Here is an 11,991-nt window from a genome sequence, read left to right on the forward strand (position 1 = left end):
CTAAAAGATAATTGAACTAGTAACATAAATATATTCAATTTTATTTACAATAACATATGAGGTGGCTCAGTGATAAAGATGCTGGCTAGCTAACCAGAAGGTCTTGGGTTCACTCCTGACGTTGGCCAAGAAAGTTTCTCAGGATTTTCTGGCACAGTTTCCCCTTGGCAGTGATGCAGGACAGAGGGCATGACAAGGACAACATCTAGTCATTCGGATGGGACGAAAAACCAATGTCCTGTGTACATATTGACGCGCTGGACCTTGAAATAAGTGTGGGTTGTAGTGCTGCTGTACCTTATAGCACACGGTTTGATGTAATCCTGTCTTCATAAGCCCAGTCAGTATAGAAAAGTATAATTTCACTACTCAGAATAACATAGCATATCATCCAGACCTGGGGTAATCGTAATCTTTAATCAGCTGTAACCAATAACAAAAGTAATCAGATGTACTGGTATCTCCTTTCAACTAATTGTAATTTAATTGATTACACAGAAAGAATTCCTAATAATTGAGATCTCTTTACAATTACAATATAAAGAGCTAAAGATACTGTTTGGATGGAATGCGTGCAATATAAATATTCATTATTTTTATTATTATCATTTTTTAGACAAGTATATATTTTTATAGATGAAAGTATAAAAGTTCCACTAACCTTGATTAAATAAAATGAACACAAATATACTATAGATTTAAGCTAGAGCCAGTTCTGTTTTAGTTACAGTCACAGTTTCTTCATCACCAGCAAAATCTTCCTGTAATTAAATGAAGGAAAGGAATAACGTCAAAAATTCACAGTAGGCCTATCTAAAAACTATTTCGCATTCACTTTAGTAAAACAAAAACAATTAATATGCTTTTTGTGAAAGGGGTGTTCAGATTTTTGCAATAAGTGAAGTATTGTAGGCTCTACTTCATGAGTTAACCTACCTACATCACAGGCATCATCCACAAGTTAGTCTAAACTTAATGACACATATATGCTAATAAGCAAGATGTCACACCTAAGAAGCTCTAATTGTGTCTAATCACTAAACAAACGTTCATCCACTAATCAGGCACACTTACAGACTTTACCAGAAGATCTAATTATGCCGTGTTGGCCTGGAAAGGTCAGTGGTGCAAAACAAGGGATAATGTATAGTCGTTCGGATGGGATTAAAAACCGAGGTCCTGTGTACATATTGACGTGCACTTAAAAAAAAACTTTGCTGTTGGAATTTGATATAAAGGTAGGCTGTAGTGCTGTTGTTTGGGCAAAATTTTCATCATACATAGCACACTCTACAGCGTATTCCCGTCTTCATTAGCCTAGTCAGTGTAGAACAGTAGACTTTCTTGAGGAAGAACACGTTAAAAACCTGTCAGTCGAAAAATTACTTGTAGCTAATAGTGATATCTGTGCCTACATACACCTATAAAGAAATAAATAATATGCCGACTTACAGGATCATAAATAACTTTTATTAATAAAGAACAACTGGGACATTTAGCTACATCTTCACCATCTTCTAATTCTTCCTAAAAGAGAAAATGAGTTTTTTTACTTATCATGACATACCAACTTCCATTAAAAAAGTATAGATAACTGTCGCGGTAATAAGGCATTTGTACGTAAGTGTTGACGGGCCACTGACATCAATGAGTGATGAAAATACACATCCACAATGCTTCAGTATTTGAGAAAATTATAAAAAAACAAATAATGTGGACTATTCATTTGCCATGCAAAGCCATGCAAAATATGCCCACATTTTACAAGAGATGAAAAGAAATCTTGAATAACTGATCAGGCTTATCCTCCCATTGTCCAAATTTCACATCGAATTTGAAATACTGATTTAAGATTTACCATTAACATATAAGATGTCATATACATGCTGACAACGGTTCAGTTTTAAAATTAGTGTCCTTTAACCCTTCACACTGAAAATCACTGCAGTGCAAAGTTCTTAATGAATGAATAAACAGTTTGGGAATTCTGTGATTCAACTTATATAATAATAATAATAAGTCTCAATTTGTATAGCGCAAAAATAATTTATGGCAGTTTCTATTGTGCTTTTTCATGTCTGAACAAAGTCATTCACTACTGACAAGAATAAGCCTGGTTGAAAAGATGAGTTTTAAGCTGAGATTTAAAGCTTTCTACAGACTTGGCCAGCCTAACTGACAAGGGTAATGAATTCCATAGAAAAGGGGCCGAGTATGCGAATGAACGGCGGTCTATCTCAAGATTGACAGCTGGGGCCGTCAATAGATTTTTATTCGTTGATCGTAAGTTTCTAGTGGGACCATGCGTAATGAGAAGGTCTTTTATGTATTCAGGAGCTTTGTCATTTAAGGCTTTGAAGGTTATGAGTAGGATTTTGAATTTTATTCGTTCACTAACTGGTAGCCAATGAAGACTCTTCAATATCGGAGATATGTGTTAGTGTTTTCTGGTTTTTGTTAAGAGGCGAAATTATAAATTATAATATGTAGTTATAATATCAATATTCTCCAGTCTGTAGGTGTATTAAAAATAACTTACATTTAATATACATGATATAAACCTCATTTTGTCAAATACAGCGATTTTTTCGTACAATCTGGGGAAATAATCCATGAAGTTAGTTATGGTCCGAGGTGATGTCAATATGGCTTGTCTCTTGAATAATATAGGATATATTATATACATATATTTTAAGTTTCGTCAAAATCGGATAAAATTTGTAATCTGTAGAGTGTCCACAAACACATAGGGGGGACGACATGATATGTCCACAGGAAAATGTGAGCGTATAAATTTCTCAAAAAACAGAGACTGAACACTCACAGTACTGGAAACAGTGAAAAGTAAAAGTAGACATTATTGTACCTTTGATATTTCAAATTTATCTCCACATGGACACGGATAATAGTACGTTTCTGTTTCCTCGTCATATTCCATATCTTCTATTTCTATTTCATCATGATATATCGACATATTGACTTATTCCCCACTACATATACTTCGTTTTATTGTTACAACATAATTTCATCAACACGTGGAAGCCATTTTAACGGAAACGTAGTCTTGATCTTTCGGGCATTATAATGACCGATCATACTACGGAAGGCCGAGGAGGCAGTATTGATTTTGTATTTTTCTCGGTCGTATACTCACTCATTAAAGAAGCTAAATCGCTAATATTTGGGATCTAGAAATTGACCCAAATGGGTCGCAAAGCATATAATAATGTAATCTGATTGTATATAAACTGATTTACATTCAATTGTTTCCGTTTTGACTCTAATTTCAAATCAGTTATGTCCAGCGAAATACGGCATGAGTCTCAACCGACTGGCAAATTTTAGCGTCTGATTATTCCAGTCTATTGTGCATGCTCTCCAGATAAGATATGGCGTCACCGCTTGACATGAGTTGTGGAATATGTCTAGCCTCGTTCTTCCTGGTCACTTGTTACAAATGACGCTGAAACGCACTATGGTAAACGATTCGTGTACCAATGGTAAAATGTTTATTTTGTCTTAAATATTGGATACCAGAAGCCGACCTTTTCCTGGTAAGATCACAACATTAATGTTGATTTGAATTGACAAATAATTCGTGTTTTCAACGTGTAAGACTTTGGATGATATTGCGTTAGAGACTTAGCTACTTTAAAATGTGATTTATCTTTTATCTTCAGAACCTTTATGCAAATGATTATCTTTTTTCATTCTCGCGATCAAAAAGTAAGTAATGGAAAGACTGAAACAACCACGACAAAAAATGTACACGACATGGTACTTAAATTAGCCAGGGGTTCTTTTACGTGCACATCAAAGTGTACAAGGAATTATAGTTTTTCGTCTGGAAAACTCTGGCGTATTTTCTCGACGAACACCGGGATCGAAAGATGTGATAATAAGATATTTCAATCGTTAGATAAATGATTTGCATTCTTTCTCCCAAAACGGTAAAATCCTTATTTCAAACAATTCGGATTTGTATAGTCCGACATTTCAGTATGGACGTATTACATCCGTACCTCACCAATATTGACTTGTCAACGCGATAGAAGATACAGCCTTTGGCAGCTGATGTATTTTTTAAAAAATTTGGTGACAATTTAAGCATTGTGATCATGAGAGGATGAAACCTATCGATATTCAGCATAGGGGTGACAAGATGAACCGAAATGAAAATGAAATGGAGTTTACCCCCACCCCCGACTAATGATTTTCCGTGTTAAATTTCCAACTCTTACCAAATTCGAGTAATAGGCCTACCTGTAAAATCATATTTTCAATATTAAACAAAACATATTCATCTCTGTTAAATTGAATATATTATACTCTTCAAAAAAAAGTAGGGGATATTCAGAAACAATACAAAACTGCGGAAATGCACTGCTGTTTTTATTAGAGGTAACCAGTGTATGTTAATAACAGGCCAATTGCCCACACATGAACATAAACAGGTCATATGGGCGGCTTATCTGACGGCCCTATTTCACTCGCAAAGAGATACACCGTCAAAAGTGAAAATGGACGTTTTTGATTTTAATAATGAATAATGAGTTATTGCTCCACCAATCCTCAGACATTCAGCAATTCGTCGTGGCATGCTCCTAATCAACTTCTAATCACGATTTGGTGCAATCTGACCCACTCCTCTTGCAGTGCCACGGCCAATTCGTGCAGTGTTGTCGGTTGACGTTGACGTCGACGAACACGTCTCCGGATCAAATTAAACGTAACACACTAAAGAAAAGATACGCTAAACAATAAATCTTATGCAAGAACCGATAGGAAAGCAAACATGAATAGATAAACCAGCACGCGGCAGTTTTCACCAACCCTTCCTTGAAGTGTCAAATTTGACAATGAACCCCTCCCACGTGTATGGCGTTATTGTGTGTCGCATGTGCAGCTCAGGGCCCTGTTTCACGAAACTTTAACTAAAGATAAAATCCAAATTTTAGTAGATACTTAAATTATGATTGCCTAAGCATTAAAATCAATCTCATATTATCCAATCAAATTACTAAAATACGGATTTTATCTTAGTTAAAATTTCGTGAAACAGGCCCCAGTTCTTTATCTGTGAACATACTCTCAAAGCATGTCAAGTGTCCATGACTATTTTATCACATCACAACCTGCATAGGTATTTGCATTTCAATATCCCCTACTTGTTTTAAGAGTATATATAAAGCCTGTCCTTTAAAGACTGGGGACTGGGCATTCCGTACGTGACAAGAAGTAGGGTCGCCTGTCCAACCTCGTGGGGTTTCTTCCGCCCCCACCCCCACATACACACTGCTAAAGATCCCCTAAAATTGAACCATGTTTTAAAAAAGAAATGACCTAGTTTGGGTCAAGTTGACGTTAAACCCCATTTCCCTCTCTCATTCACTATTCACTTTAAATACTGTCCCGTCTTCATTAGCAGAACAGTATAGGACGTTAAACCCCATTTCATTTCATTTCATTTTAAATACTGTATTACTAACTTGTCAGTTGCTGTGCCCTTTCTCGTATCGAACATTAATTATTGTTATTGATTTATCTTCTAACATCATGGACGCAATCGCTTCACCGCCCTTTTTATACTTGCTCATGTCGTTCATGGTTTTGTTACCACATTGGCAAGAAATTTAAAATAGGATTTAATTACGACAAATCTGTGATGAATCCTGATTTTTTTCTTTCAAATCCTCCTTTCTCGAATGAAAATTAGGAAACACCGCAATAGAAATATTTTAAATTTTCTTATATCGGATGCCGAAATGATTATTTTGTTTGTAGTGTGTTTTTTTGAAGTAACTAAAAAAAGGAAAAAAGTCTATCGACACGGAGATTTTTGAATATAGGCCTATATTTTAATATTGTCACTCACTATCCTTCCATTTTTCTTATTTATTATTGGACGAAAAACCTCAGAGAGATGCGATTCAGAATTGAGGATGGATATCTAATCATAACGGATAATAGAGGTAATCGATCAACATAAATACTGACTTTTCGGTGTTATTGATTAACGTTGCTGCTCATTCACGGCGATATAACGGTTGTTAATAGGAGCTTCAAGTTAAAGATTGAAATATACACCACTGTCAATATTATGGACTTGACTTCACATAGATTAAAACTTGTTGGTCTGATAACAGGGGAAATTGTATTTAAAAGATCAGAAAATTCGATGGCGTTCTTTGGAATGGAAATATTTTAACGTGGATATATTTAAATTAAAAAAGATGAAGGGGTTTCTTCTCTATGCAGTGTGTTTAGCCATATTTTCCCAAATAAAAGGTGAGTGCATTTATAGAACTTCTACTTGATAGTTTCACCCCAACGGACATGAATGCACTAACAAATTTCACATTAAGATCTTAAAATAATTACTGTACATAGCGGAGACAATTTATATATTTTTCAATGTGTGCCGAAAAAAATAGGTTATACTAGTGACAAGGAACAAAGATACCCCCCCCCCCCCCCCGAAAAAAAAACCGTAAAAATTTATTTTGTATAAACGATCTTAAATTTCTGCCGGCCTTGAATTTATGTCGAAAGATTACGTCGTTTTACTTATATTAAACTCTCGCGTTCGTTTATTCCTAGAGTTTTACGTCCACTTCCACCATGGGTGATATCGTAGATAAGAACTGTCGCGCACTCAAGAACACCTTTACAGTTTAAGAGGTGTAGGTTCGCCTGTAGTGTTTTTTTACAGGTTGTTTGCTAAAATTTCGTTCAGGAAATCGCAATGACATCGAAACATTGGCTGGAAACTAAATACCATGAACGTTTTTTTTTAACGAGTCAACATGTCAGTTTAAAAGTCCACACGCAATCAAATTACCTTCATTTAAGAGGCATTTTGCAAGATGGAAAGAGAGAGATGGGGTTTAATTCAGGTCATTTCGGGACTAACATTTGGTTCAATTTTTATTTCAATAACTCGAAGGTGTATTTAGCTGTGAGAGGAATCCAGAGGACCCAGAGAAAAACCACAGCATTTGAGTCAATGACAGACCTTATGATCTAAACCATTCGCCCACCTAAGAAAGAGATGACCGTTCTTCCTATGATAGTTAAAGGGACAATAACACTCTTGCTGGCTTGACAGCTCCAGAAAATAAAAAATAGCCTTATTCTAAGCATTAGATGTGTTAGTGTCTTACCTGTTGTGTAAATTATCCATTAAATCCTATTTTACTTGTCCAGAGGGTTCAAAAATATTTTTAAATCCAAGTCACATTTGAAAAGCTTTACGTCAGGCTTTTTAAATCATTTAGTTGAATTTTTCCAATTTTTTAAATTAGGTGTGTTAAGATGAAATTTGTATCATCAATTAATTGGAATATTGTAAAATAGTACAATTTGTTGACCAGATTAAAGATTGGGACATATTATTCAGTTACAACAAGAGTGGTATTGATCCTTTAAACAAAATGAATATATTGAAATTTCAGCCAGATAACTATTCTGAGCGAACCATTAATGGCTACTTTTATCGGTTGCAATTCAATTTATATTGCCTTTAATCCAAAAAAGACTTTATATATATGTATAAGAAATTGGAAGCTATATCTCTATCCCCAGTCCTTTATCGACAGTTTTCGTGAGTGACGTCACGCATTTTCGTCCATAAGCGTTTAACGTAGTCAGGCATTGTCTAATCTACTCAATACCCGAGCCATCCGATGGCCTAGAGATGTTTTTATGGGTTTGTCAAGAGAATAGATATGTAAAAATTATTTAGATCGATCAATCTCGACTTAAATTATGACTATTTGAAGTTAACACTGGTTTCAATATATTTCATACCGTCATCTATGTGTGCCTTATACATATATATTAATATAATATACTAATTCTGTTATCTTTATCGTACACGTCACCACGAGCTAAATCAAGAATCTTTTAAAACTCAGATGTTTATGAACAGCAGTCTTTTGCTTGTCTTTTGATTTGGCTTCTTGTGTCTTTAAGGGGGAAAGTAAAAACCTGTCTTCCGAATTAAATTATATCAACGGGTTTGCTATTGATGAATAAAAATATAATATGACCAATATGGTTGCGATGATAATAATGGATAAAAAGTACACATTTCATTTTTTATACGAATTTTAATATTCTTATATGTTGTCCAACCGATTCTTCTACAATTTCTGACCTCGGGATATACAGACATAGCTAATATTGGGAAATGCTGAAACCTACACGTTTGGCGCATTTTAGCAAAGTAATACTTGATCAGTATATTACCACAACCGTACTTACACTACAGTTCATAACAGTTTTCAGGAATGACCATTGTAAGACAGTTTATGTGGTGGGTTACCCCTAACAGACACGCCCAAAATGCCACGACTCCCACCTATGCTAGATTAGTGGGCACTGTTCCTATGGTCCAAAAAAATAAAAATTTTGCCAGGATGAGTAGACAAAATGAAAATTTAAAATTGGCACACGAATCGCGTGCCAGAATGCTTTCGAGTGCCAATTGTAATGAAGCGACTCGATGAACGAGGCTAAACACATCCCACATGAGAATACTACCGTTGTAGACTGGACTAATAAGACGCCAAAAACTGCCATTCAGTTTGGACTCTTCGCGTATTTTGCCGAACATAACTGGTTAGAAATTACAGTAAAACAGTAACGATTGAATGCAATAAAAAGAAAATAAAACCAAGTAAGACCAATCCAAACCATAAGACAGAATTCGAAGTCCTAAAAAACGTTATAGGCAAAATAGTGTATTCAAGCAAAATAGTGTAATCAGCAAATGGACTGCTCCTCGTGTACAAAATACACGACAAACAGTGGTAACAGGTGTCCGGAAGAGTAAGCTTACGTTTATATACATTCATATTATATTATTATATGCGTTGCGACCCATTTGTGTTCATTTCTATTTGCCAAAAGTTGGAGATTTAGCTCCTTTAAAGGTATTTGTCAACAATGTCTCTAACATTATATTTTGTGATTATAACTCATTAAAAGGTGTTATCATTACAGAAGAAGCCCAAAATTATATCGTCCCTGACTTTGGGCAACAGCGCTACTTGAAATCGTATATTTTCTTTTGCCTGCCATTCCTATTGAGCCGTAATCAGTCTTCGATTAGATCCTTTGCTCTCTCTTAAAAGCGTGTGAAAATCTGCGCTCTTAAACGCAATATCACAACCTGAACATAAGGTTAGTCGTGTAAAAGTAAAAACGCAAACAACACAATGACATGTAGAACACACTACGTGATTTGAACGGAAATCTTATATTTTTTCCCATACATTTTCTTGACAGCTAAGCCCCAATGATGAAGCAGCTTCCCAACATTAGAACACGGCAATAGGTAAATGGTTTTCTGTCGGTTCGTTACATATTTAAAGTGTGGAGATATGGTTTAAATACGACTGCCATGGAGGTGTTATTGCTTCGAGGGGAGCACAGAAGACCAGTTTTCGCTTGTTAGGGGCGGATACCTTTGCAGCTGACAAGGAACGTTAATCGGATTGGACAAAACACCGAGGTCCATTCGTGTGTACACTGGATTGCACGTAGACGTTGGAATTCGAAAGAGAACAGTAGGAAATGTTAGTCTCCAAAATGACCAAACTATTGTGTTGACAAGACTCTAAACCCGACTCCATTCCATTGTCCAAGATTACAGGTTTTACATTCAGTAACGCAAGATTTCAATAATTCATATCACCATATCTGCTCTCAATTCTATTGTCGATTAACCATAATTACACATACATTTTGGATGAATAGGGGGCTTGTTTAATATCGTTCATAAAATTACGTTTTGATTTTGCTTATATTTATCCATAAAAAGAAACCGAAAAAAAATATCTAAAATAATAGAACAACTGGTACGACGTATCTATGTCTAATTCATTTGGATGATTAGTTTTGTTAGGTGACAAGCGTGTCCTCCTTGAAAGTTTTACATATAAAGATAACACTTGTTTTGAAATACCACCAAATTGTTAAACACTCCGATCGTATCTTCAGAAACAAAAATTGAATCTAATAGAGTTTTTCAAATCGCTCATCGACATAATACACATAAAACCAAATCAATTCAATATATTTTTTGACCTAAATAAAACATTATTAACTCGTTTTTAAGTTGGAATTTTGCATACAGCCTTTTATTTAATTTTCAGATAGCTACCAGCAATACACCTATGTATTAGTATTCATGGATACTGTAACAGGCAGAGAGAACTCCACAGTTGAAATTATCATTGGCGCAGCGTCTTCCAGTATACAACAAACCTCGGGACATGTGACGACCCCTTTAATTAATAACGGCAACGAGTATACGTATTTCAATGTAACACGCACACGGGGTATAACTCTTTCCTTTGATGCCTCATTAAAACTAAGTGGCACAGGGATGCAGTTCAAAACATTTCTCGTGACTGCGCCCAATGCATTGACAGTTGTGGGTTTAAATCGTGAGCAGCCATCAACAGACACCTTTTTAGCACTTGAAATTTCCAATTTGGGCAATGATTATTTCGCAGTCACCCACGCCTGGATGAATGGAGAGTGTCTAGTAAAGTGTCAGATTGCTGTGGTTGCAATCCACAACTCTACAATAATAAATATATTACTACCAATGTCTGTAAACCTTACAATCGACGGAACAATGTATACAAGATCTGAAACAGTTGTTCTTCATCTTGATCAGTACCAGACTTATGAAATTCAATCTAAATACGATTTGACGGGTACCCGTATCCGGAGTAATGAACCGATAGCTGTTTTCAGTGGCAATAAAAAAACTAGATTTAGAGAAGGTACCAAGGATCATTTAGTGGAGCAGTTAATTCCAGTGGAGTCTCTGGGACGGTCCTTCACCGTAATCCCAACACCAAACCAGGGTGAATTAGGGATAACCTACTTTAAAGTCATAGCAACTGTGAGTAATACAAAGGTGGATTTTGCTAGTTTCGGATCTTCAGAACAACATGTGTTAGCTGAACCCGGTGATTGGTTCGAAGTTGAAGCGAATTCCGATCAGTATTACTACGTCACAAGTACTAAGCCTATTATGGTGACAGCCATGTTGTTTTATAGCACGTCAATAAAACCGTCAACTGATCCCTGCCTTACTGTAATTATACCAGAAGAACAATGGTTATCATCTTATAGTTACGTCGCCTCTGAAAGATATACAAACTATTTCATTGTGATAATAGAAGGTTATGCCAAAGAAAGTCTTTTATTAAACGACAATATAGTGTCTAACGTTTCATGGAATCAAGTAGGGAAAACACCTCTTGTCGGAGGATTCTTTCAGATGATTCCAGATACCAACCATCTTACTCACCTGTTTCCTAATGTGACATTTGGTGTTTATGTATATGGTGCAACACGTTTGGAGACATACTGCTCTCCTGCTGGCGTTAATCTTGATCCGGTAAGTTATTCTTGACTTATTTGTTATGAGTTAGTTTTGATCATAGGCACCCCTTGAATTTATAGTACCTGTAGCCCAGGGGACTACAGAATCTTAACGAGGTTCATGTATAATCATGAACCATATAAAACGGTCCATCGTATAAAAGGGCGTGCGAAGTGAAAACATGATTTTCGAAAGAGGCTACGTCCAGACAGTCCAATTCAGAGCAGTGACCTTGTCTGACACACGCTGTGGTTACTTCCATAAAGAAACAGTGTCTGATAACCCATGGCGTACCTGCATATAGAAAACAACTGCATAAATTATATTTGAAAAATTACATTCAACCAAATAACTGTTATTTTTTATGTTATTTATATTATACTTTAATTTGAATATTGTATTTGCGCTTGTATGATATTTTATCATTTGAAACGAATTTAATCAACTATGCGTTCCACTATGACGTAGGAGGGACTGAACAATATGGCATTGTTGAACACTGAATTTGACTATGAAGGAATTCAATTTTTCTGATATCACTGATTCCTTTGTTAGTGTAACAATATTGTCGTTGCGACATTGTT

At 35.6% G+C, this 11,991-nt stretch overlaps 1 protein-coding gene across 1 annotated transcript; it reads left to right on the forward strand.

Moving 5' to 3' along the window:
* Positions 1-10,537: 10,537 nt before the first annotated feature.
* LOC126830506 (IgGFc-binding protein-like) lies at positions 10,538-11,169 on the forward strand. Its single transcript, XM_050560894.1, has 2 exons — positions 10,538-11,056; positions 11,155-11,169. The coding sequence occupies exons 1-2, from the start codon at positions 10,538-10,540 to the stop codon at positions 11,167-11,169; spliced, it is 534 nt and encodes a 177-aa protein (XP_050416851.1).
* Positions 11,170-11,991: the final 822 nt, after the last annotated feature.

Source organism: Patella vulgata, chromosome 8, assembly GCF_932274485.2.
Source record: "Patella vulgata chromosome 8, xgPatVulg1.2, whole genome shotgun sequence".
In the NCBI taxonomy this organism is placed as follows: domain Eukaryota; kingdom Metazoa; phylum Mollusca; class Gastropoda; family Patellidae; genus Patella; species Patella vulgata.